The sequence below is a fragment of the Pogona vitticeps genome, chromosome 13 (genome assembly GCF_051106095.1).
Source record: "Pogona vitticeps strain Pit_001003342236 chromosome 13, PviZW2.1, whole genome shotgun sequence".
NCBI classification, from domain to species: Eukaryota; Metazoa; Chordata; class Lepidosauria; order Squamata; family Agamidae; genus Pogona; species Pogona vitticeps.
The window spans coordinates 16223790-16250998 of NC_135795.1; the positions used below are offsets into that span (position 1 = coordinate 16223790).

A 27209-nucleotide genomic window follows, 5' to 3' on the forward strand; every position below is an offset into this window, starting at 1 on the left:
TCCAATTTCAAAATAAGCAGCCAAACAGGTGAGAGAATAAAATATTTATAATAAATGTTTTAGGAGATTGGTAGCATTTTGGAGACCCACACATTTATTTCAATGCACATTTTCACAGATTGGAGAGTATGTGAGTTGTGATTCACCAAATCTCACTTGAAAGTTTATGTATTTATTTATGTATTTATGTATGTATGCATGTATGTATGTATGTATGTATTTAATTAATTAATTAATTAATTAATTAATTAATTAATTAATTAATTAATTAATATGCTGCCCACACTGCTCAAAGGTCTATGGGCAGCTTACAACAATTAAAATGCAGTAAAAAAAGATAAAACAATTAAAATATATAGTCTAAAATTGCCATCAGGACCCACAGTATATATTATTGTAGTTCTCAACAATGCCTCTGCTGTTTTGGGAACTCTTGGCCAATAGAAACAGCATAAAAAGCAATTATTCTTTAATCACTGCTTAAGAGGGTTACTTATTTCTAAGTCTTATGTTTTTACCTCTGCTTGTAAGACTGAAATAGGGAAATTAATGCTGCAATCCTGTACACACTTTTCTGGGAGTAAGTGCCATTGAATTCAATAAGATAGAGATCTGAGCGAAGATAGAATTACATTTTAAAGATTGAAAACTAAAACATTCTCTCTTCACTTCTGAGGTTTCAAGTAGCTAGTCCTCAGTGATGTGAGGGAGAGCAGTGAGTGGCCTATTTGGAGTCTTCAGTTCTGCTCTTCCCTAGAGCACAAATTCCATGGGATGTCCAGTGGAAAGAGGGTGGATTCATCTTTCTGCTTCCCTTTCTCCCTTTGCTCTATTCCTCAGATCCAGCAACCTGTCTGTGGACCAACTTCAATTTGATCGGCTTTTTCGGCTGCATGAAGCCCTTGCTGTCAAGTTCCAGGGGAATCTTTGCCAAGAAATGGTGTGGAGGGAGAGAGAGAAAAGAAAAAAATGATTAGAGAAAGGGTTAAAAGGGAGATTCAGCTGATGATTCACAGAAAATAATTGGAAAGATATGCCCCCCCCCTTATTTCCATAGTTTTATATTTCCCTCTTAGTCTCATTCTGATAGATTTAATAAAGGCACGAGGAAACATCTAAGAGGTTTTTCTTGGTAATTTGATTGTGAAGTAATCTTGGTAATTTGAAGCGCGGCTCATTTCTGAGCTGAAGTGTGAACTCAGCCATTCAGGGGGTGAAAACTGCTGAAATGTCTGCCATTTGAGGGTGTTTCAGAAATTGCAACTCATTTTTTGTACTACAACTCCCACAATCCACAGGCAACCTGGTCACTGGCTAGAGACAGTCCAGGCTGAAATGCATCCTGCCCACACCAAGTTTTTCCAAACATGTTTTGTTATCAGTTTTATGAATTCCACAGAAGCAAGATGTTGGTGCTAAAGGTTGCAGGACCTCATCCAGAGGTGATACCCATATGATGAAATCGTTAGAGGCAATGAGGCAACTACAAAACTCCGCCTTCTCCTCCTCTTCCTGCTCTTTGTGACCAGCAAGATCTAACTTTGGCTCCAAAATGATTGGGAGCCAATGATCCAGAAGTAACAAGTCGAATTTGGAACAGTGATGTGTGTAGAGAGGCTTGGAAGTGGCCAGTGGGTTTTTGTAAACATTGGCACGTCAGCGGTTCAGTCAAAGAGCGTTTGCCCTTTATATACATATAGACAAAAAACAAAAACCTTCGCAATTTACCGGCGTCTCTTCGCAAGTCCGGAAGGAGAACTTCTGCAGCAGGACCACCACGGCCATTTTGATAACCAGGAAAGCAAAGCGCATCCCAATACAGTTTCGGGGACCCGCTCCGAAGGGCAGGAAAGTGTACGGGTCAAGGGTTTCCTTGTTCTCTTTGCTGAACCTGTGTGCAAAGCACCGTGTTTATTACCACATTTGCCTCTCCTTTGCTGTAAGAACAAGCTACGTACATCTGTCCTTCACGACCATGGTGGGAGGTCCCTTGAGTCCCTCTCTTGCTTAGGAAGGGCAGAGTTGCACGGGTGAAGTGGCTTGCTGGACCTCACGAAAGGCAGAAGAAGGCAACATCCCCCTACAATGCCCAGCTTCAGGATTGCTGGCTGAGGGCACGACCAAATCCCACACTACATAATTGTCTCAGTCCAACTGCTAGTTCTAAAGAGAGATTAGAGAACATTGACCAAATTTTGGTACACCAAGTCAACCACTCTATTGATCAGATTTGATCACTGGGCCTACTCTAGCCAATTTTTCCTTCTACATAGCCCACCACTGCTTCAGGAATGCTTGCGAAGGGCATGGTGGAATCCCCCCCCCCCACATAAAGGCTTCATACTACGGTTGGAATCCAATTGTTTGTTGCAAATAGAGTGGGAGAGCCATTGTGTGTATTTCTAAATGGTACGTCAACAGTTATAGAAATCTCATGGACTGACTGGTCCTACTCTAGTTGGCTTCCGGAAATTGCCAATTTTGGGAGGAGGAGGAGATATGAAGGGTTTCTTGCAACCTACCTCTCGGGTCTGAATTCTTCTGGCTCTGACCAATATTCCGGGAGACGGTGCAGGACAAAAGCTGGGATCATGACCACAGTTCCTTTGGGGATGGTCACCCCATTGATCTCCACGTTGTTTTTGCAAACCCTTTCGATCCTTCCCCCCACAGGGTACAGCCTGAGGGTTTCATTGATCACCATGTCAAGATACTCCATCTGAAGAATCACCTCATAGGTGGGAGGAGCCTGTGAAGCAGAGAAAGTTCTGGGTGTGGGAGCCATTCTAGAAATGCTAACTGGTCCAGAAGCATGGAACTAGAGCATCTGGGAGCCTCTGAGATTCCTAAAAGAGCTAGTTTCTTGCCTTTATGGTGGCCGTGAGCAGCTCATGACAGGAGCAGGAGACTGTCCCCCTCCACATTTTCCACAAGCTGTCATAAATGTGGGCACAGAATGGTTTAATGAATTCTTAAATGACTGGATTTGGGCCAAAATTATATCAGAAAGAAAGCTCCCAGCTAGCACTGTGGCAGAAAAAAAAAGTTTTGGGGTAGCTAAGCCTCAAAGCTTTTTAATGGAAACCTTTCTTCCAGCTGGTCGACATCTTGCTGTCTGTAAGATGGCTGTCAGGTAGAACTCCCAGAAAGGAGAATTGTGGCTTTTGCAGTCCAAAATAAAATAAAATAAAATAAAAAATAAAAACTTCATCCCCAATGTTTTAGCGGTATTCAATGATCTCTGTTAATTCAACATTCAAGGTTTTAACAAGAACAACAAAGACATTCATATCTTTAAAAAATGATTACTTCCTTAATAGGTAGTATTTGTTTTTCACACACATTTTATCTGATCTACCATTTTCAGTCCATTTATTTGACAGACGCCCTTCTTGAGCAAACCGAAGAAGGAGGTAAAATCAGTTTACACTTTGGTTCTGTGGATTAGATTTGACAAACTAGATTTGAATTCCTTTTATCCCTGTGTCTGTTCCTGACTAAATCAGTGGAGCAGAGGCTGCCATCTTGAATTTGTTCACATGTTTTCTGAATGGAAACCATGCTTGTACAATATGACTCAAGGATGTCAAGGCATTAATACTATTTAGTCTTGCCAAGTAGCACTACTACACAGCATGGGAAAGTTACTTTTTTGGCCCAGAGTTTGCAGAATTTCCATATCCAGAATGACCAAACTTTTCACTACCATACTTCTACTCTGAATTCGGACATGCATCTGACTGAGATCCCCATTTGGCTTCTATCTGTATTTCTGCTTCTCTCTACCTACTCACTGTTAAGTCTTCTAGATACAGTAACGTACATATTGTACTTACAAAACAATCACACTAGCCAAGAACTAAGCAGGTACATTTCTTCTATCCTCCTGAAAGATCATGTTCCATACAAAGCAGATCATTTAACCAATTGTCCATAATATGAGATATGATGGCAATAACAGAGCCCTTTACCTGTTTGGGAAGCATCTCATCAATTTCTTCTTGCAGCTTCTGTTGAACATCTGGGTGGATGGCCAAGAAGTAAGACAGATAGCTAAGGGTATTGCTGGTAGTCTCATAACCAGCAAAAATAAAGATAATGGCTTGTGCCAAAATCTCCTTGTCAGTCAGAGCTGAAAATAAATGAGAGAAAATACAAAGGTGAATCAATGTTACAAAGAAGCAGGCAGTAACAATAATGGTTGGAATAGTACTCCAAACAAGTAATTTTTGCAAGCTTGGTGTAGTGAATTTATAGCTTATCCACACATCCTCTTTGTTCCTGTTTAAGAGGTAGCTCAGCCAGCCATTGATTTAGATTAGTTTAATAAACTCCAGTAGATACATAAATCAATCCCTTCCATTTCTAGATTACTTCTCTCCTTTCATAACTGTTTTTGTTTTTGTTTTGTTTTCTTTCACAGTCAATGTCTTCCCAGTTCTGTTATATCTATCTTTTCCCTTGTTTCAAACAAACCAAATCCTTATGGGGGCATAAACAGTTAAAACTCTACTGGCATCATACGTGATGTCATCTGTGGCAGTGTTCTTATCAACAACTGACTCGTGCAGACTCTCTAAAAAGCAATAGGAAGTTCTGATGTTCTCCCCAGCACAGCTGCCTCTCGCACTCTGCTTCATGCTAGCAAGATCAATATAACATACTCTGTGGGGAAAAAAGAGCTAATAGCTCTAAGTTCTCCTTCTTTGTTTCCTGCATTTTATCATGCATTACTTGTCCATTGAGTTCTAGAAGGGATTCCTCTCTTTTTTTATTGCCCATAAAAGGGCATAGCTTGTGCATATTCCTTCCAAGGGAGAGAGGGGAAGAAAGGGCAGATAACAGAAAGGGACGGGGGAACAGTTGGTAGAGGAAGGGAGGGGATGTATAGTGTGGAAACTCAATTCACATTAGGGAAAAATTAAAAAAGGTATCAAAGCCTGAAATGAGTCATTCCAGATGTAATAATGATTATGATGATATCAATGATAACAATGATGATCCTCCAACCAAAATAGTTACAGGTGGAAGGGAACATATCAAGACTTCTATATGTATCCAGAAGTGTGGTTGCATTAAGAGCTCAGTCCTCAGCAGATGAAAGCTCACACAGAGTGCAAAATGAGATTTTAATTATATGACCTGAAATTGAAACGGTTCCCATTGGTGCATCATAGTAGGTCAACTCCAGTGTTTTTTTCCTTGTAGGCATCCCAGTGCATTGCAGAAAATGTAAGACTGAAAACAGTTGGAGCATCTCCATCATTCCAGATATATGGAGGAAAAGGATTCCAGTTCCAACCCACATTACTTTGAGTCATACTCCTCAGTCACTGATTTTCATCTTCAACCTGCCTATCCTAGCAATATCCCCCAGGAGCCCCTGTTCAAATGGAAATCTGTGGCCTAATTCTGCTGGACCCACTGCCTCCTCCAAAACCAGTGATCTACCCTTCTTCACTACCACCAGTATTTCACTATTGTCTAATATAGAGCTGTACCATTGTGACCTATGTACTGTATATATTTACCTTTATACGAATTTGCCCCATCAGAGGTATCCCCTGAAATCTGGGAGTCCACCATTAGCTGCAGAAAGTCAACACGCTCCTGCAGGGAAAGAGAGAGAGTTTGTGGTTAGCAGAAAGGCCATACACATATCTCACTGTTCCTGATGATCAATGAGGTATTTAAGAATCAAGAAGCTGCTCAGTATGGTTTAGGGTAGATGATCTTGGGGCAGAATATTTCCTTTTAAAGAAAGACGGAGTCACACAAGTTATCTTGACTATGGCTCTCTAGAAGACCACCCAAGGGGTTGAACTGACCATATGCTTATTCTTTTGCCGGTTGTTCTTGATCTTTTTCAGCACAGCTGTGAAGAATGTCACCACAGAAGAAGATAGGAGGGCGAAGTTTAGTTTCTCCAGCAATGGTTTGAGGGACGGAAAGACAACTGGAGAGAAAAACAACATGGTCTTTGAGTGAGAAAAGCCCACAAAGGTATCTCATTCAGCTCTCTCTAAGGGAAACAGTAAGGTAACTGTCATCTCCTTTTCGTGAGAACCTGAAACATGGGACTTGAGGAGATCATTTATGCCCTTGGGTTTCCCCTCCATCCTGGGTAAAAAGTGGGAAGGAGAAAGGAAGGAGGGGCCCTGGGGTTTAGCCTTGAAGGTTTGTGAAGGTCGATAATTACCATGAATGAATTGTCAAGAGGACAGGAGTGGCCATCCATAAGGGAAATTTAACCACCTTCCAATTCCACCCCACCTGCATTTTTTTTCAGCAGAGAAGGGAGTCAAAATGCACATCGGAACTTCGTACCAATCAGGATTAATAGTGGATTTACAAAGTTGAACTTTGTTAGCTTCTTGATGTTCAGGACAAAAGGATCGTTGGGGTTGTTTATGGAGTCAATGTCAATGCTGAAGGAAGTGCTGGCCACCACATCCATACTGTAGGCGCCAAAAATGCTGGCGGGAAGAGAGGGAGAAAACACAAACACATTTGACGTGATGACAATGTATGGCACGTGATGTATTTTCAAGAAATCTAAAACAGTCGGAGAGCAGGATTCAGAATGTGCTATTGTGAAAAGCATAGCTCCATCCGGAAATCAAACAGAGGGAGACAAAATGGTAGCATGTCTTTCTCTGAGATCCTTCATGAACCTCTCTGTTATTTAGTCCCACTCTAAGATATGCATCCATAGCCCCACAATCTTACTCACGCCTTCGTGTCTACGGATTCATTGTTCTCCACCTTCTTCTGGACCGTCTTCACCAAGATTTCCCCATAACGGTTGATTATAGGCATCATCTGGAACACAGATCAAAGCCTGAGATGCCATTGATTAAACGGGATTAGTATCAACTTTGCCTCATACTGTTCAGATGATCCAGATTTTGGAAACACAGCAGGACCAAGATAAGGCCTCCTTGTCCACCACCACCACCACTACCCCAAATCTGGAGCATTTAAGTGAGATGTGGCTGGAGCAGAAAGTGAGATACAATTAGTGTGGTTACATCCCTTCCCACAGGACTGAAAAGAAACGGAGTCCTTCCTTCTACGACAACAATCCCAAATGATTTCTATGACAGCAATTCCAAACAGAAGAGGGATTCACTTCGTTAGGAATTCAGTTGCTTTAGGATTGCTGAGAACAGATGAAACACACTGGCCAAAATACTTCTCAGGTAGCATGATGCCCAAGTAGAATGGCCTTCATGACTTACTTCCTTCAGTCTCCCACTGGTGAAGGTGGGAGAGAGAACCGTGCGGATCCTCTTCCAGTGTTCGTCTGCAACAATGAGTATGGATGTGTCTAGCTCTCCATTCAAACCAAAGTCCTTAGTAATGCAAGACATAAAAGAAAACAATAACAGGCATTGAGTTGTATCTCTAATTCTGAACCTCTGTTCCACATAGGATCAGCATTATCTAATTGAACCTTGAGACGTGTATGTTTGGGTGTGTATTACTTTGTTGTAATGTGCCATCAAGTCAGAATGGACATAAAGGAATGCTAATAAGGCTTTCAAGCTAAGCAGGGTGTTTAAGGACTGCTTTTACCGGTTCTACACCACCAGTGAGTTTTCATAGCTGAGCAAGGATTTGAACCCAAGCCTCCTGAATCTTAGTCATGACTCACTTTATCCACTTCCCCACATAGGGTACCCATTAATATATACAGTGGTACCTTGCAAGTCGATGACCTCGCTAAACAACGAATCTGCATAAGGATGACTTTTTGTGATTGCTATAGCGATTCGCAAAACAGTCATTCCGATGGGGGATTTTCGCTTGACGATGATTTGGTCCGTGCTTCCCGAACCGTTTGTTCACAAGACAATGATTTTTACAGCTGATCATCAGCTTTGCAAAATGGCTGCCCTGTATTTTCAGGACCCAGAGCTGATCGGCGTTCATAAAATGGCTTCCCTATGGGCGATCTTCGCTGGACAACAAGGTATTTTCAACCACTGGAATGCATTTAACAGGTTTCAATGCATTCCAATGGGGAAACGCTTTTTGCATGATGACAATTTCACAAAACAGCGATTTCAATGGGACGGATTATCGTAGTCATGCGGGGCACCACTGTAAATACATACGTGCAGGTCAACTTCGCAGTGTATCTTATCCAAAAAAGGGGTGAACCTACCCGGCGGTTGGTGAAATGGGTGTAGAATTCTTTCACCAAGATGGTTTTGATGATGGAAGGATCCAGAATAGCCAGCAGTGGCTGTCGGCCATCAAAGATTCTAGTTGCAACAAAGAAGGAAGAGAAACTTTGTTAATTTATCTATTTGTTTATCTATTTGCTTCCTTTCTCCTGGCACTGGGACTCCAGGCTCCTCAGAAATAATTAAACAAGAAAAAGAATAACAAATTATAAACAATTGTAAAAGTATTAAGCAAGCAAAAATGAAAAGCATCATAAAATATAATCACTAATTAACCAATGTAAACACATTTAGATTAGAAGATTAGATTAGAGGGACATGCTGGTAGTAAATATAGGAAAATTGGTTATGCTGAAATCTGATGTTAAACACCCAAAGCCTGTTGGAATAAAGATGTTTTCCCTTGCCACCGAGAAGAGAGGAGGGAGCTTAGCCCCACAGAGGGAGGCAGGCCATAACCTGGGGACAACCACCGAGAAGGCCCACTCTCCGGTCTCTGTCGAAGACATCTGTAAAGATGGCAGGACCGAGAGGAGGGTCTCAAGGTCCAAGGAGAGTTAAAAGGGAGTTCTAGGCTGTGTCGGATAGCCTCGGCTCAAGCTCACTAGATCTCCTTATGTAGTATGCTCTGCTTTGAACCGGGCTTGGAAACAGACCGGTCGTCAGTCCAGCTGGTCTAAGGGAGGAAATTCTGAGCACTATTTCTACAGTTTTACTTGAATTCGTTTGTGGATAAGAGCTGAGATTTGGGTGGAGCTTCAGTTCAGCAGAGAATTCATTTGAAATAACAGGTAGAAATAACAACAGGTTACTCACCCCCAGATCTTGCCATACTTTTGATGACACTTCAGGTCAAACTCGAGGAGCCCCTGAAAGAATAAATAATCAAAAAGAGATGTCAGAGAAGCACCGAGCAAGAACACAGGAAACGATCTAAGCCTGTCCTTGCACTGACCACGGAGGGGGCACCGAAAGCGTCTCGGAAGGACGCAGGGTCTTCCTGTCCCCAAATACTTACATGGCGGTATTCGAGGAAAGTCCCGACAAAGGGCAGAGGCCGGGGCCCAGGGATCCCCAGCTTCTTAAAGAAATTGTAGGGCCAGATTCCGTAGCTGAAAAGACAAAGAAAGAAATCATTCAGCCGGCCTCTTCTCCTGGCAAGGCTGGTCCCGACCTCTGTGGATAAACGCTGGACACTGTCCCCACACTTCCCATGATGGGCATGTCTTCTGAGAGGGTCCTGGAACAGCTAGAACTCAAAAACCACACCTTTGGGAGCCCCAAAATCCAACACAAGCTTCAGAAGTGCCCCCTTTCCCCCCCCCCCCCCGCACAGAAACGGGCATCTGTTGAATTTCTGCCTGGAAGCTTTTAGATATTGCGAGTTGTCTCCCTGCAAGGCAAAGGGAGGGCAGCGTCTCCAGGAAATCAATCCCCGGGGCTGTTTCCAGACTTCTCTCCTGTTTGGGAGCCACGAAGGAAGGAGAAGCAGAGGGGAAACCTTCGGACAGCTCCCAGCGGCCGGAGGCGACGCCGGGCTCCCCTTCGCTTTCTCTACCAGGCCAACTGATCATTCGCAACACAAATAACATTTTGCAAGGGAAGGAAGCGAAGGGCTCCGGAGGGACGAGTCAAGCAGGGGCGGAGGGGAAAGGAAGAAGCCACCGCCTCGTCCCGTTGAATTTTCCCTCCCCGTCCTGGGCTCCTCTCTGCCCCCCCCCACCTCGTCCATCCTTCCAAGGCTTCTGGATACAACCCGCACCTCTTCCAATCGACCGGCCGCCGGGCAGAGTTTGTGCGGCGTGCGTAAAACTTGTTTTCCTTTGCCCAGAGATTGTTCCCCCCCCAAAAAAAAGCAGGAGGTGCCCCTTTCCCAGATCGCCCCCCCCCGCCGCCCTCCCTGCCCAGGTCACTTACAGGACAAGAAGGACCGAGAAGAGAAGGAGGAGGGCCCAGGTTTCCAAGGCGAAGCTTGGCAGAAAGCTCATTCTCACGACCTCGGGGACGGCCGCCTTCCTTCCCTCCTCCGATCACTTGCTCGCTCGCTCGCGGGCTCCCGTGTCCGGACCGAGAGGGACGCTCGCTGCCACCCGCTCGCCTCTGGCCCTGGCACTTCGGATCTGGGTGCGTCTCCTTGGCAGGGCAGAGGGAGGAACCCGGAAAGGGTGGACTCAACACCCCGGGTGACTTTCGACTCGGCATCGCTGCCGGGGAAGAACTTTCACTTTTGCTTCGGGACCGCTCGGTCGGAAGACGGGAAACCCGGAAAAGACGACCCCCCCCCCCCGGGGCTTCGGCTTTACAGAGCTGCACGTATGTGGAGGCTGTAAAGTGGCCAAGGGAACCTAGTTTTGTTTTGTTTTTAACCTGGCACCTAACCTCCAACTCAAGGGCACCCTATGAATGAGTGGCCCGCAACATGAAATGTCCTCTGCAGCGCTGCTTCCTTTATGGAGTCAATCATCTCACCGTGATCGGTCTTCCTCTTCTCTTGCTGTCAACTTTTCCTAGCCTTATTGTCTGATCCCGCATCCTTAGCCTCCTGTTCTGAGGGTTTATTTTCCTAGAGATTTGAAAGACCACTGTCTGCCCTACAATGCCCAGGATCCCACCCACCCCCACCTCCAACGCTTTCCTGCGGTTTCTGGGAATAGTAGTCCATTTTAAAAAAAAGCATTTCCAAGTTCTGAGTCTTTTCCTAATTCCTTTTTTAGAGAGTCCAAATGGCAGAAGCCCTCACTGGTTAGGACGGTGCTGCCCGGTTTGAGACACAGTGTTCAATTCTACTCTTATTCAGAAGTAAGCATTTGGTGCAGGAAACTGCATGTGTATGGGTCTGATTAAGTTTGGTCACATGGACAAAGCTCTTTAGACATGCTCCAGAGCTATAGCAATGCTGTGTTACTTACTATTTTCTGCATTTACAAGGGAGTAAGCCTCATTGGTGGCAGTTAGATATTTTTTTCTTAGTATGTGTCTGCATCTTACTGTGTTTGCATCCTGTCTTTTCCCCAAAGGACCTCACGGCAGGGTCGTAACCACCCCTATTCATCTCACAACAGTCCTGGAAGGTAAATGGTAGCTATCCATCATCTTCATCCTCATAGTTGTACTGTATTCCATTGTGTTGATTCCAGTTTATGGCAACTCTTGTCAAGGGCTTCAAGGTATAGTTTAGCATTGTTTACCTTTGAATAGGAAGTCATACTAGAGTAGACCCTCTGTGGGTTCTATTGATTCAAGTAGCCCTACTCTACTGTAACTATCATGAGCAACAGGATTTGAGCCACTAAACACTCAGCTGTGATTTACCATTTCCCCTTCTTTTGAGGCTCCTTGGGACCACGTTGCTTGCCCAAAGCCACACACTCTGGCTCTTCTCCTCCAAGGCCCGTGGGGAATTTCAACATCTGACTCCTGGCTCCATAACCAGGTACTCCAACCCAACGAGCTATGCAGCCATGGCTGAATGGGCATCTGAACTTCGGTTTCTTCAGTTGTTGTCCAACCTGCTTCCTTGGTTCGCATGGTTTCAGTTGTCATTAGTGTCCTATACTTCTATCCCCCTTTCCCCTCCCAACGAGTTCAAGGCCACAGAGATTGCTGATTTCCTCACAACACCTTTGTGAAGGAGGCTAGGCTGACACAATGTGCTTGGCCCAACATCACCCATTGAGTTTAATGGAATGTCACTTCCCCTTGCTCTCCTGCCCAATCTTGCCTAGCACTCTGGCCATGGTGTCAGCCTGCCTTTCTGTTGCCTCACTGTTATCTTCCTGGTGGAAATGTGAATAAAGATCTGTGTAAAGCATTCTAGCACGGTACCCACATTGTGGGCAGGATCAAGGAATCCCTGTTCCACATCGCCAACAAACTATGGAGGTGGGAGATTTGCTGAAGATATTTGCCAAAGATTAGTGTTGTGATAGGCAAGGATGGTTTGTTTATTTGTTTATATGCTGTCTTTCTCCTTAAAAGCATGGTTACTGCAGACAGCAAATGCAATGTTTGATGGACCCAAGTTGGGCATAAGCATAATAAGGATAGTTTGTAAATTTGAGAGAGCTGCGTGGGGACCAAATAGCTTGAGGCATGGAGTTAAGCTCCATGCTCTATTTATTTACAGAATTTATATACTGCCCCTTTATTGCAAACAGTGAAAAATTCCAACATCCCAGAGATTCAGTTGCTGAAGACCAGCTTATATATATAAACCTATCCATCCATCCATCCATCCATCCATCCATCCATCCATCCATCCAGTTTCCTCTATGCTGTTTCAGGAGAGTTGGTAAAAAAACAGAACTAAAAAACAAACATTACATCTTCTTTGTTGGATACATTTTAATTTAAAACCTGAGCACTTATTTGAAGTGTTCTTCCTGCGGCTCTATAGTTCCTTTATCATATTACATTGGTGCCTCACTTAACGATTACCTCGTTAAATGATGAATCCGCTTTATGATGGTTTTCCTATGGGGAAATTTCGCTTCACGACGATCGGTTCCCTGCTTCGAGAACTGATTCTTCACATTACAATGTTTTTCAAACAGCTGATCAGCGGCTGTCAAAATGGCCACCCACTGTGCAAAATGGCTCCCCACTGTTTTTAGGACGGACTAGTCACAAGACAGGCACCGGAAAATGGCCGCCCTATGGAGGATCTTTGCTGGACGAGCAGGTATTTAGCCCATTGGAACACATTGAACAGTTTTCAATGCATTTCAATGGGCTTTTCCATTTCGCTTGATGACGATTTCGCTTAACAGCGATTTGAACGGAACGGATTATTGTCGTCAAGCGAGGCACCACTGTATTAAATAAATAAAGGTTGCAATCCTATGCAGTCTTATCTGTGTGTAATCACTGTTGAAGTTAATAGGTTTATAACTTAGCAGAGACATATACACTGAAACAACGAAGACAGCATTTCAGGGATGTTCTTGGGAGTGAAAACTACAAAATATTACAACTTCACTTCTGATGCTTTAAATCTCTAGTCCTCCTGACTGATGTGAGGAGGAGCATTTGTAAGCGTAGTGTCCCATTTGCAGTCTTCGGGCCTGCTTTTCACTCACGTTACCCATTCCATGGGATGTGGGGCAAAACAAGGCCCATCGCATCAGCCTCTTTTCAGTTTCTTCATTCTCCATTTCTCTATTCCTCAGATCCAGCAGCCTTTCTGGGCATGTACTTCAGTTTGATTGGCTTTTTTGGCTGCAAGAAGCCCATGCTGTCAAGTTCCAGGGGAATCTTTGCCAAGAGTAAGAGAAAGTAGATGGTGTGGAGGGAGAGAGGGAAAAAATTGATAAGAGAATGGGTTAAAAGGAAGATTCAGCAGCTAATTGGGAGGAAATAATTAGAAAATATGCCTCTCTCATTTCTCTTTTTGGTACTTCCTCTTACTCTCCCCGCACACCTTCTGATGGATTCATTAAAGGCAGGAAGAAATATCCAAGGGATTTTCCTTCGCAATTCAATCACGAGGCTCACTGGGAGCTGAAGTGTGAACTTAGCCATCAGGAGGTAATTACTCAGACCGGTTTAGTACTGTTTTGTACTGCTACTCCCACAATCCACAGGCAGCTTGGTCACTGGCTAGAGACTAAGGGAAATGTAATACACTATTCTTGAGGCTTGTTTTGTAACCAGTCTTGAGAATTCACTGAAAGCAGCATGGATGTGCTTCAGGTTGCAGGAGCTGACCCAGAGATGAGGCCTATACAGTGGCGCCTCGCTTGACGAGGATAATCCATTCCAGCAAAATCGCTGTTAAGCGATATCCTCGTCAAGCAAAAAAAAAAAAATCCTAATGAAATGCATTGAAAACCTGTTCAATGTGTTCCAATGGGCTGAATAATTCACCGTCCAGTGAAGATCCTCCATAGGGCGGCCAATTTCTGTTCCCTGTCTTGCAAAAAAGGCTTCCTAAACACAGTGGGGAGCCATTTTGTACACCCAGTGGCCATTTTGATACCCGACGATCAGCTGTTTTTGATCGTCATAATGCGAAGAATCGGTTCCCGAAGCAGGGAACCAATCATCACAAAATGAACAAAAAACCATTCAAACATTGTTTTACGATCGCAAAAGCGATCGTAAAAACTTCATCATGAAGCGGATTTGTCATCAAGCGGGTTAAGCGTTAAGCGGGGCACCACTGTATTATTAATGCCTCCAATACTGGAGAAAACTGGACAACCCTCTGTCAGATCAGCTTTAATTTGGCTTCCTGCCTTGAGGAAGGGGTTGCTCGATGGGACCCTTCCAGCTCCATTGTTCTATTCCATTATTCTGTGAAATAGAAACAATGAGGCTACTACAGATCTTCACTTGCTCCTCTTTGCCATGCTTTCATGCTTTCTTTGACTAGCAAGATTTAACTTTTGCTCCCCAATGACTCAGAACAAATGATGCAGAAGAATTAAGTAGCGATTGGGACGACGATGTGTAAATGGGATTGGAACTGGCCAGTGGGTTTTTGTAAACATTTACATGTAAGCAGTTAATTCTAGCAGGGCAAGTGACCTTTATATTATATGATATAAATAAAACCTTCCCAGTTTACCGGCGTCTCTTTGCAGGTCCGGAAGGAGAATTTCTGCAGCAGGACCACCACGGCCACTTTTAAAACCAGGAGAGCAAAGCGCATCCCAATGCAGTTCCGGGGACCCGCTCCGAAGGGCAGGAAAGTGTACGGGTCAAGGGTTTCCTTGTTCTCTTTACTGAACCTGTGTACAAATCCAGAGAAGGAGAGAAATACGACTAGAAATGTGAGGTCTCAGAGATTAGGTAGCAACATACACCTTTAATCTTTCATTGCTGGAAGAAAAAGATCAGCCAAGTTGGTTATCTGAGAATTATTACCTGGGGAAGTGATTTTGGTCAGATGACTGATCTAAGGGCAGATCCAAAGGGCAAATTCTTCAGAGAGATAAATGCAGCTGTGATCCTGGTTGTGGGATATCACAACCTCATTCATTATTAAATCTAGCTCTTTATCCTAGAAGGATAAGCTACAGTGGTGCCTCGCTAGACAGTTACCCTGTATGACAGTTTTTTTGCTAGACATTGACTTTTTGCGATCGCTATAGTGATTTGCAAAACACTGATTCCTATGGGGGAATTTCACTGGACAATGTTTGGTTCCTGCTTCACAAACCGATTTTCACTAGACGACGATTTTGACAGCTCCCTCTGCGCTTGCAAAATGGGTGTTTTCGGGACCTAAGCTTCGCAAGACCGCTATTTAAACAGCTGATCGGCGGTTCACAAAACGGCTTTCCTATGGCCAATCTTCGCTAGACAATGACAATTCTTCCCCATTGGAATGCATTAAACAGGTTTCAATGCATTCCAATGGGGAAATGCTTTTTGCTAGACGATGATTTCGCTAAATAGCGATTTCAGTGGAATGGATTATCATCGTCTAGAGAGGCACCAATGTACGTGGCTCTACTGTTGAAGACCATGGAGGTGGCCCTTTGATAATATCTGTAGCTTATCACTCAAAAAGTTGCATGGGATGGGCAGGAACAAACAAGAGAAATGTCCTGCTGGACCTAATTAAAGGCTGAGGCAGTCAGTATGCTTCCTTCTACGTAGCCCGCCACTGCTTCAGGAATGCTTGTGAAGGGCATGGTGGAATCCCCCGCCAAATAAATGCTTCATACTATGGTCGGAATCCAATCGTTTGATGCAAATAGAGTGGAGAGCCATTGTATGTATTTCTAAATGGTACGTCAACAGTTATAGAAATCTCGTGGATCGACTGGTCTTACTCTAGTTGGCTTCCGGAAATTGCCAATTTTGGGAGGAGGAGGAGATATGAAGGGTTTCTTGCAACCTACCTCTCGGGTCTGAATTCTTCCGGCTCTGGCCAATATTCCGGGAGACGGTGCAGGACAAAAGCTGGGATCATCACCACAGTTCCTTTGGGGATGGTCACCCCATTGATCTCCACGGTATTTTTGCAAACCCTTTCGATCCTTCCCCCTGGAGGGTACAGCCTGAGGGTTTCATTGACCACCATGTCAAGATACTCCATCTGAAGGATCACCTCGTAGGTGGGAGGAGCCTGTGAAGCAGAGAAAGCTCTGGGTGTCGGAGCCATTCTAGAAATGCTAACAGGTCCAGAAGCATGGAGCTGTCATGAATGTTGACACAGAATGGTTTAATAGTTTCTGAAATGACTGAATTTGGACCAAAATGGTTGAAACAAGTTTCTGTCTGATAGGATGGGAATTTTTTGGATCTTATGGACTATAAAATCCAAAATTCTCTATTCTGGAAATTCTACCTGAGAGACAGATGAGTTACAGACACCTAAATGTGGCTCACCTGTAGAAGCTTAGCTAGGCCTAGTTCCATTTAGCTTTCTGTTCATCACCCACGCAGGGTTAAAGCTAGGCCTCAGATCCTTCCAACTGAGACCTTTCTCCCTAGTTGTCAATATTTTCCTGTTTGTTAGTTGTCTGTCAGATAGAACTCAATAAAGGGGAATTATGGGTTTTCTAGTCATAAAATCTGAAACACTTCATCCCTACTGTTTTTTATCAGTGTTCAAGAAATCTCGCTCCCGCCAACTTTCCAGGTTTTAACAAAAGAAGAAAAAAGACCATTCCAAATCTGATTCTGATAATGATTCAAGAGCATCATGTTGGTTTTCTTCTTCTATCAATAAATTCTACCTGTTATCATTATCTTATATTATCATCTTTTTTCCCCCTTTTGTACTGTCATTTCATCAAATTTGGTAGGATTCCTATATTTATAACTTCTTTTCACCCATTCTTTAGTCCATTGTTTCAACTGAATAAAGTTAAACCAAGATAGCTGTGCTAATTTTTGTGATTTATACTGTGCTAATTTTTGTGATTTATATGTTGAATTTGTTCACATTTTTTTCTGAATGGCAACGATGCTTGCACAATTAGTCTCGCCAAGTTACACTATTACACAGCTTGGAAAAGTTACTTTTTAGGTCCACAGTTTGCTGAATTCTCATATCCAGAATGACTAAACTCTTCACTACTGTACCTCTACTCTGAGGGTAAAAATGAGGACATTAATTTGACCAAGATTCTCATATAGCTTCTACCTCTGTTTCTTCTTCTCTCTACCTTCTCACAGTTCAGTCTTCTAGATACAGTAACATCATGCTTTCAAAATGATCGCACTAGCTACAAACTACAGTAAGCACTTACTTTTTATCCTCCTACAAAACCGTGTTCCGTACAATGCAGATCAATTTAAACCATTGTTGTTGTTGTTGTTTTGTGGTGTTTTTTGTCTGTAACATGAGACACAGGGGTTATAATAGAGACCATTACCTGGTTGGGAAGCATCTTGTCAATTTCCTCCTGCAGCTTCTGCTGAACATCTGGGTGGATGGCCAAGGAGTACGACAGAAAGTTAAGGGTACTGCTGGTGGTCTCATAACCAGCAAAAATAAAGACAATGGCTTGTGTCAAAATCTCCTTGTCAGTCAGAGCTGAAAATAAATGAAAAGAGAAAATACAAAAGTGAATCAGTGCTACAGAGAAGCAGTCAGTAACAATAATGGTGGGACTTGTACTTAATAAAAGTTATTTTGGCAAGCTCTGTGTAGCAAACTTACGCATACAATTAGAACTCTACTAACATCGCCTGTGATGTAATCTGAGCAAGTATTCTTCTCAACGACGGACTCTTGCTGACTCTCTAAATATGGGAGGAGAAGCCGAGGTGTTTTCCCCAGCACGGCTCCCTCTTGCTCTCTGTTTTGTGCTGGGAGATCAATATAATACACTATTTTACTTGGGAAGAAAAAAAAGAGCTAACAGCTTTAAGCAGTCCTTCTATGTTCCACTCATCTTTCCTTGCATCTCCTGTCCTTCAAGAGTTCTGGATAGAATTCCTCTCTTCTCTATTGTCCATAAAATGTCTGGACTTGTGTATATTCTTTCCAAGGGGTGGAGAAAGAGAAGGGAATGTTAAGGAAAGGAAGGTGTGAGTTAGAGAAGAAGGAAGGAGGCATACAGTGCTGAAACGTAGCTTGCATTAAGACAAAATTAAAACAGGCATAGAAGCTTGGGCTGAGTACTTATAACAACTTGTTCTTCATTTTCAAATATGTCCATCTTCATCAAATTCATCATTGAGGGGAAAAAGTGAAGAAGTAAGTGGTTAAGATTTGTCTCTGGTTCATCCCTGTATGACCATATAATTCCTGTCTTGGCCCATCTGCACTGGCTGCTTGTATGCTTCCAGGCCAAATTAAAAGTGTTTAAGGATTTGATCACATGTGTGAAAAGAACCCCATTTATATCAATTTGTTTCATACCTCTGTTGTACCAATACAATTTTTTCAGTGGTCATACGGTATATATTATATTATAGTTTTTAACTGTATCAATTCATTTATTTCTATTCGAACTATTATAGCAGGCCACTCTGCTCTTTAATTTTATATTGATTCATTTAATTTACTGTTTTTTGGGTCAATCAGTCCACCCTTGTCCTTTTTTTTATTCTAAAATTATCCAAGGTGATACTGTACATCAATGAAGTGGTACAAACCTTCTCCCCCTCCTCCTCCCTCATTCCCTTCCCTCCATTACTCACTTTCCCTGCATATATTTCCCTCCCAGTTCTTGGCTTTCATTTTTCTTTTCCCTTTTGAACAGCTTCTGGAGGAGGAAGCGGGTTTTAAAAGACTTGTAAAGTATTGTGAAGAGCAGGGTTAAAAAAATTGCTGTGCTCCTTTTTTTTTAACAATTCAAAGCAGGAAATCTCCAGCCCTCTTTTGCCTGCAAGGGAGGGGGGGAGGCTATCTCCTTCTGAGCAATGTATTCATGTTGTTTTTGTGCTGGCGGCAGCAGAAAGGAAATAAATCAACAGCAACATTCACACACACTGAAATGACAAAGAATGAATTAATGCATCATCTGCACAATTTAAAACAACCCCTCTTGGCGAGGGGGAAATGAATTGATTGCCAGGGCAAATGAATCAATGTTGGCTGTGCATCATGTGAAGACAAAATTATAAAACAATCTAAATGGCAAAATCAGTATAATTGGGGTTCTTTGGCAGGTGTGATCAAGACCTGTGTTAGTATTTAAAGCCATTAATGCTGTAGGGCCTTGATACCTGCCTGAGGCCCTCTCCCTCAAAACATCTATCTGTCCCATCCACATCTCTCATATTGGAAGTGTGGGTGGAAAGGCTGGAAATCTACCACCTGTAACAGGGCCTTCTCTGTGGTGGCCGCTTCACTCTGGAATTCGCTTCCACCAGAGGTGCGGGCGCCCTCAACCCTCCTGGGTTTTAAAAGGCAACATGAGACCTGGTTGTTCTCTCATGCCTTTGTCCCACACTAAGTAATGCCATGTATCCTTGTTGGCTCGCAGTTTTGTGGTGTCACAGATGGGCATGGTGAAAAACAGAGGGGAGTGAAATTTTTGTTCCATTGTTATCTGATACAGATTTGTACCATTGCGGCCTGTATATTTACCTCTATATGAATCTGTCCCATCAGAGACGTCTCCTGAATGTTGGGAGTCCATCATTAGCTGCAGAAAGTCAACGCGGTCCTGAAGGGGAACAAAAATATTCTGTGGTTAGCAGAAAAGGGCAAACACAGCCAATGAGGTAGTTAAGAATCAAGAAGCCACTCAGCATGGTTGAGAGCCATTGATCTTGATGCGGAAAATGTATTTCCTTTTAAAGAAAGAACTAGTAACACATTACAGTGGTGCCCCGCTTAACGATTACCCCGCTCCATGACGAAATCGCTTAACGATGAGGTTTTTGTGATTGCATTAGCAATCACAAAACAATGTTTAAATAGGGAAAATCCGCTTGACGATGATCGGTTCCCTTTTTTGGGAACTGATTTTTCGCTTTACAACTATCAAAACAGCTGATCGTTGGGTTTTCAAAATGGCCGCCTGGTTTTCAAAATGGCTCCCCGCTCTGTTTAGGGCAGATTTTTCGCTTTACAGGCACTGGAAAATGGCCACGCTATGGAGGATCTTCACTGGACGCTGAGGTATTTTCCCCATTGGAACGCATTGAGCGGTTTTCAATGCATTTCAATGGGCTTTTTACTTTCGCTTGATGACAATTTCATTCTACAGCGATTTTGCTGGAACGGATTATTGTCGCCAAGCGAGGCACCACAGTATCTTGACTATGGATCTGTAGAAGACCACACAAGGAGTTGAACTGACCATAGACTGATTCTTTTGCCGGTCGTTCTTGATTTTTTTCACTACAGATGTGAAGAAATTCAATAAGGAAGGTGCCAGGGAGACTTTTAGTTTCTCCAGCAGTGTTGCGAGGGATGGAAAGACAACTGATGAGAAAAACGAAAGTGGTCTTTGAGGGAGAAAAGCCCACCAGGAAGTCCCACTCAGCTCTTTCTAAGGGAAACGGTAAGAAAACAGTCAGATCCTTCTTGGAAGGAGAACTTGAAACAAGGGACGTGAGAAGATTTTTGCTTCTAGGGGTTTTCCTCCAACCTGGGCAGAATCGGGGAAACAGAAGGAGGGACCCGGATTCTTTGCCTCAAGGACTGCATCTCGCTTTATGAGCCAGCTCGAGTGTTAAGGTCTTTCTCTCAGCCCCGTCACCTTCACAGGTGTGCTTGGTGGAGATAGAGGACAGGGCCTTCTCCGTGGCTGCTCCCAGACTGTGGAACTCCCTCCCACAGGAGGCCAGGCTGGCCCCATTTTGGCTGTCCTTCTGCAAGCAAGCAAAGACCTTTCTCTTCAGGCAAACTTCCCCTCAATGTGACTGGCTGCGTGAGTGGAGTTTTAAAGAGATGGTTGTACCTTACTGGTTTGAACATGTCTTGGTGTTACTTATATTTTTAGTGTGGCGCTTGTTTGATGCTTTTTGTGCTTCTATAAAAAGCAAAATTGTGTTCTGCTTTAAATACCATCTTTTAATGATGTAAACTGCCTCGTATCCTGTTTTTTTTTTTTATGAGAAAGGTGGGGTAAAGAAATACTTTAAATAAATAAATAACTTAGGTTTGTGAGGGCCCATACTGGGCATGAAGGAATGGCTGGAGCTGGTCAGATAGAGTGGCCATCCATAAAGGAAAATTCACCACCTTTCTATTTCACCCCCCATCACATTTCTTTGCAACAGAGAAAGGCATCAACATGTTTTAGCACGGGGGGGGGGCCTTCGTACATATCAGGATTATTAGCGGGTTTAAAAAGCTGAACTTCATTAGCTTCTTGAGATTTATAACGAAAGGATCGTCGGGGTGGTTTATGGAGTCCACGTCAATGCTGAAGGAAGTGCTGGCCACCACATCCAAACTGTAGAGCCCAAAAATGCTGGAGAAAAGAAAGGAAGAAAACACAAATACAATTCATGTAATGATGCTGTAGGGCATGTGGCGTTTTTTTCAAGCAACAGCCTTCCATACGAACAAGGACACCTTGATTTTTCAGAGACATTTACTCAGATTACAAATTCAACAGAATCATGGGGTAGAAAGCTTCCCACAGTATGTAAACAAAAGGAATTAGCCTGCACATGTAAGAGGATCTCTCAAATGAATCCTCCAAATTTATCATACCTGATTGATGCCTGGATGATTTTTCATCAGTGATCCATGCATTTATTAGACTTACGTCATAGAAAAAAAATAACTATTACTACTCGTTAAAAAAAGGTCTTGCATCATTAAACTTTGATAAGTTTTAGCATGTATTTTTGTTATATGCCATTATTTTCTTAAAATAATAGGTCTTGCTTCAAGATCCTTCACAAACTTCTCCGTTATTGGGTCCAACTGTATAATAGGCCCATTTGGAAGCCACCTAGAGTGGGCCAGATAGGTGGGGTATAAATTAAATTAAATTAAATTAAATTAAATTAAATTAAAGTAAATTAAATTAAATTAAATTAAATTAAATTAAATTAATTAAATAAATAAATAAATAAATAAATAAATAAATAAATAAATAAATAAATAAATAAATAAATAAATAAATAAATAAATAAATAAATAAGGATTACTCACGCTTTTGTGTCTATGAATTCATTGTTCTCCACCTTCTTCTGGACATGCTTGACCAAGATTTCCCCATAATGATTGATTATAGGCATCATCTGGAACACAGATTAAAGCCTGAGATGCCATTCTTTAAACAGCATCACCACCAACAAGTGGTTTGCAGTAGTCTTGCAATCATCCTCCCGTTGTCGGGTGATCCGGTTTTAGGAAACATAACAGGACTGAGAGAAGGGCCTCCTCCCCCCCCCCCAAGCATCTGGTGCATTTGGAGCAAATGCAGATGGAGCAAAAACTGAGATACAGTTAGTACTGTACCATCCCTTCACCCAGGAATGAAAGGGGTTCAACTGCTTTAGGTTTGCTGAGGATCACACTGGCCAAAATATTCCTTAGGCAGGATGATATCCAAGACTGATTGCCTTCATGACTTACTTCCTTCAGCCTCCCACTGGTGAAGGTGGGAGACAGGACTGCGCGGATCCTCTTCCACTGCTCATCTTGGGCCACAACTAGAGATTTGCCTAGTTCTCCGTTCAAACCAATATCCTTAGTAATGCAAGAGAGAAAAGAAAATAATAACGGACAATTGAGTTAAGTCTGTAATTTCTATCTTCTCTTTTTGTATAACTTAGGCATTACCTAGGTGGACCTTAAGGAGTGTATTTGTGTATCTTTGCGTAGAATAAAAGAGTTGGAAGGGGCCTATAAGGCCATCAAGTCCTACCCCTTGTATAATGCAGAAATCATCATCAAATTCTTTTACAGTGTATCTTACCAAGAAAAAAAAAACAGAGTGGACACTTACCCGGCGGTTGGTGAAATGGGTGTAAAATTCTTTCACTAAGATAGTTTTGATGATGGAAGGATCCAGAATAGCCAGCAGTGGCTGTCGGCCATCAAAGATTCTAGTAGTGAAAAAAAGTAAAAGAAATATTGTTTAACTATCTATCTATTTATCTATGTGTTTGTTTATCTGCCACCTTTCTCCTAGCAGTGGAACTCAAGGCAGCTCTCAAACTATTAAACAGGAATAAGAATTACAAACAAGATACAGTGGTGCCTCGCTTGACAACGTTAATTCGTTCCAGGAAAATCGCTGTGGAGCGAAAATGTCATCAAGCGAAATAAAAAAGCCCATTGAAATGCATTGAAAACCATTCAATGTGTTCCAATGGGCTGAATACCTGCTCGTCCAGCGAAGATCCTCCATATGGTGGCCATTTTCGGGCGCCTGTTAAGCGAAAAATGGCTCCTAAAAACAGCGGGGAGCCATTTTGAGCAGCCAGTGGCCATTTTGAAAACCCGACGATCAGCTGTTTTGATCATCGTAATGCGAAGAATCGGTTCCCGAAGCAGGGAACCAATCGTCACAAAGCAAAAAAAAACCCATTAAAACATTGTTTTGCGATTGCAATTGTGATCGCAAAAACATCGTCGTGAAGCAGATTCATCATTATATGGGTAATCGTTAAGCGGGGCACGACTGTATAAATAATTTAAAAAATATTATAGAAGCCATTGTAAAACTATCATATAAGCAAATATAAAAATACTTAACACATTTGAAGTATATGTTGGCAGTGAATGGCAACTAGCTATGTTGAAATCTGATGTTAAACACCCAAAGCCTGTTGGAATAAAGATGTTTTCCCTTGCCACCAAGAAGAGAGGAGGGAGCTGAGCCCCACAGAGGGAGGCAGGCCATAACCTGGGGACAACCACCGAGAAGGCCCACTCTCCGGTCTCTGTCGAAGACATCTGTAAAGATGGCAGGACCGAGAGGAGGGTCTTAAGGTCCAAGGAGAGTTAAAAGGGAGTTCTAGGCTGTGTCGGATAGCCTTGGCTCAAGCTCACTAGATCTCCTTATGTAGTATGCTCTGCTTTGAACCGGGCTTGGGAACAGACTGGTCGTCAGTGCAGCTGGTCTAAGGGAGGAAATTCTGAGCACTATTTCTACAGTTTTACTTGAATTCATTTGCGAATAAGAGCCGAGATTTGGATGGAGCTTCAGTTCAGCAGACAATTCAGTAGAAATAACAAGTACTACACATAACAAAATGCTCTTATTCCCTATTCAAGTTATAATCTTAAAGTAATTATCCCTTAGGCCATGCCGAAGGTTCTCTTTCTGTCTGTGAAATGGGCAAGCCTGTGTTGCTTCCGGCTTCAGGGTTTGAACTAGACCTGATCCAGACTGGCCAGAAAGGAAGGAGTGGCTGCTGATCCCAGCCCCATAGAATTGTGTAGCAATTCCTGCTCCTCTTAGTCAATGCCTGCATTACATATACGTTGCCTCACACTCTAAGAGGAAATCAGTTTCCATTTTACCCACAAACTACATCCGGGTAGCAGATGGAAAGTCAGAGCCTGGATCTCTGAGCTCCGTCTGACATGCCTCTGCACATCTGTTGTGGACAGACGTCAGGGAAGTTAACATCTTAGAGATATTCAGACACACCCCCAAACCACATTTTAACTGCCCCTCTTAGGGACAGGGGTAAATTCTGTGATTACTCACCCCCAGATCGTGCCATACTTCTGATGGCACTCCACGTCAAAATCATTGAGCCCCTAAAAGAATAAATAATAATAAAAAGAGATGTCAGAGAAGCACCGAGCAAGAAAACAGAAAACTATCTAAGCCAGCCCTTGAACTGATCACGGAGGGGGCACCGAAAGCATCTCAGAGGGACGCAGGGTCTTCCTGCCCCCAAATACTTACATGTCGGTATTCGAGGAACGTCCCGAGAAAGGGCAGAGGCCGGGGCCCAGGGATCCCCAGCTTCTTAAAGAAATTGTAGGGCCAGATTCCGTAGCTGAAAAGACAAAGAGAGAAATCATTCAGCCGGCCTCTTCTCCTGGCAAGGCTGGTCCCGACCTCTGTGGATAAACGCCGGACACTGTCCCCACACTTCCCATGATGGGCATGTCTTCTGAGAGGGTCCTGGAACAGCTAGAACTCAAAAACTACACCTTTGGGAGCCCCAAAATCCAACACAAGCTTCAGAAGTGCCCCCTTCCCCCCCCCCGCACAGAAACGGGCATCTGTTGAATTTCTGCCTGGAAGCTTTTAGATATTGCGAGTTGTCTCCCTGCAAGGCAAAGGGAGGGCAGCGTCTCCAGGAAATCAATCCCCGGGGCTGTTTCCAGACTTCTCTCCTGTTTGGGAGCCACGAAGGAAGGAGAAGCAGAGGGGAAACCTTCGGACAGCTCCCAGGCTCCCCTCGTTTTCTCAGCCAGGCCAACCGGTCATTCGCAACACAGACATCACTTTGCTAGGGAAGGAGGCGGCGGGCTCCGGAGGCGGCGGGCGGGGAGGGGGGGAGAGCATCCGCCTCAATCCGCTCGAGCTTTCCCTCCCCGTCCTGGGCTCCTCTCTGCCTGCCCCCCCCGTCGGTCCTTCCAAGGCTTCTGGACCCCACCCGCACCTCTTCCAATCGACCGGCCGCCGGACAGAGTTTGTGCGGAGTGCGTAAAGTTTGCCTTCCTTTGCCCAGAGATTGTTCCCCCCCCTAAAAAAAAAGAGAAAGAGGTGCCCCCTTCCCAGATCGCCCCCCCCGCCTCCCTCCCTCCCTCCCTGCCCACACTTACAGGACGAGAAGGGCCGAGAGGAGGAGGAGGAGGGCCCAGGTTTCCAAGGCGAAGCTGGGCAGAAAGCTCATTCTCACGACCTCGGGGACGGCCGCCTTCCTTCCCTCCTCCGCTCACTCGCTCGCTCGCTCACTGGCTCCCGTGTCCGGACCGAGAGGGACGCTCGCTGCCACCCTCTCGCCTCTGGCCCTGGCCCTTCGGATCCTTGGCAAGGCAGCAGCAGCAGCAGGAACCCGGAAAGGGTGGACTCAACACCCCGGGTGACTTTCGACTCGGCATCCTTGCCGGGGGAGAACTTTCACTTTTCCTTCGGGACCGCTCGGTGGGAAGACGGGAAACCCGGAAAAGACGCGCGCCCCCCGGGGGGGCTTCGGCTTTGCACAATACTGTGATAAAACAACTTCAGAGTCTAAAACCCATTTAAAAAAAAATTCCCTGGGTTGTGGGGCAGAAGGAGGGCTGTGGCATCAAGTTCTTTGCAACGTCCTGTTTCGTTGTTCCTCAGATCCAGCCGCCTTTCTGGGGATGAACTTTCCTTTTGATCGGCTTCTTTGGTTTCCTGACACCCCTGCTGTCAGGGTCGAGGGGAACCTTGGGCAAGAACCGGAGAAGAAAGTTGTCGGGGGTGCCAGGAAAAACAGGAAATAAAAATGATTAGGGAATGGGTTAAAAGGGATGTCCCATTGCTAACTAGCAGGAAATAATTTCCATTGCTAACTAGCAGGAAATAAATGGAAAGACAAGCCTCCCCGGTTTCTGTTGTATGGCATTTCTCTCTTTCTCTCCCCACGAAGTTTGTGATTAGGAAACAGCATTTTTGCTCAACAGCCTAACCGCAAGGATCGCTCCTAGCTGAAGTGTGAGCTCAGCTTTCCCCCGGGGCGGGGGGGGGGGTAATGGCTGCTTAATCTCCAGCAATCCGAGGGTATTTCAGAAACTGCAATCCAGTTCTTCCTAGTTTCTGTTCTATACTACAACTCCCACAATCCACAGGCAGCATGGTCACTCGGCTAGAGAGACCGGGAGGCTCCAAAATGAGTGGGAGCAAATGATGCAGAAGAACGAAGTAAGAGTTTGCCACAGGTGATGTGCCAATGGGCTTAGAAGTGGCAGTTGACTTTTTGTAAATAACAGCATGTTTAGTCCAAAACACCTTCCCTTTATATCTATATAAATAAAACAAACAACCTTCTCTTTTTTAAAAATGATATCTCTTTGCAGGTCTGGAAGGAGAATTTCTGCAGGAGGCCCACCATGGCCACTTTTAAGATCCGGAGAGCAAAGCTTTGCAGTTCCTGGGACCCGCTCCGAAGGGCAGGAAAGTGTACGGGGTCAAGGGTTTCCTTGTTCTCTTTACTAGACCTGTGTGCAAATCTAGAAACAGGAAAACTAGGAGGAGAAAAGTG

The 27209-nt window shown here is 43.9% G+C and overlaps 1 protein-coding gene across 3 annotated transcripts; it reads right to left on the minus strand.

The window, feature by feature from the left end:
• Positions 1-29: 29 nt before the first annotated feature.
• On the minus strand, positions 30-26011 carry LOC110083729 (cytochrome P450 3A24). 3 transcript variants are annotated; one of them, XM_072982674.2, is made up of 13 exons: positions 25804-26011; positions 9211-9304; positions 9009-9061; positions 8171-8270; positions 7242-7355; positions 6734-6822; positions 6328-6476; positions 5829-5956; positions 5532-5610; positions 3972-4132; positions 2523-2749; positions 1729-1891; positions 30-925 (listed from the first exon to the last, which is right to left on the minus strand). In XM_072982674.2, the coding sequence occupies exons 1-13, from the start codon at positions 25872-25874 to the stop codon at positions 830-832; spliced, it is 1524 nt and encodes a 507-aa protein (XP_072838775.2). In that variant the 5' UTR covers positions 25875-26011; the 3' UTR covers positions 30-829. The 3 variants fall into 3 exon arrangements, with proteins under 3 accessions (XP_072838775.2, XP_072838774.2, XP_072838776.2); XM_072982673.2 differs by lacking the exon at positions 25804-26011 and adding an exon at positions 10110-13354; XM_072982675.2 differs by lacking the exons at positions 30-925; positions 1729-1891; positions 2523-2749; ... (7 more) ...; positions 9009-9061; positions 9211-9304 and adding exons at positions 12519-13445; positions 14761-14923; positions 16043-16269; ... (7 more) ...; positions 24731-24783; positions 24935-25028.
• Positions 26012-27209: the final 1198 nt, after the last annotated feature.

Excerpts from the sequence above, each read along its gene's own strand:
- LOC110083729 (XM_072982674.2), bottom strand. The coding sequence starts at position 25,874 with ATGAGCTTTCTGCCCAGCTTCGCCTTGGAAACCTGGGCCCTCCTCCTC. Across the intron at positions 9,305-25,803 it reads CTCTCGGCCCTTCTCGTCCT|CTACGGAATCTGGCCCTACA; the intron begins GTAAGTGTGGGC and ends TTGTCTTTTCAG. Across the intron at positions 2,750-3,971 it reads ATGAGATGCTTCCCAAACAG|GCTCCTCCCACCTATGAGGT; the intron begins GTAAAGGGCTCT and ends TCTGCTTCACAG.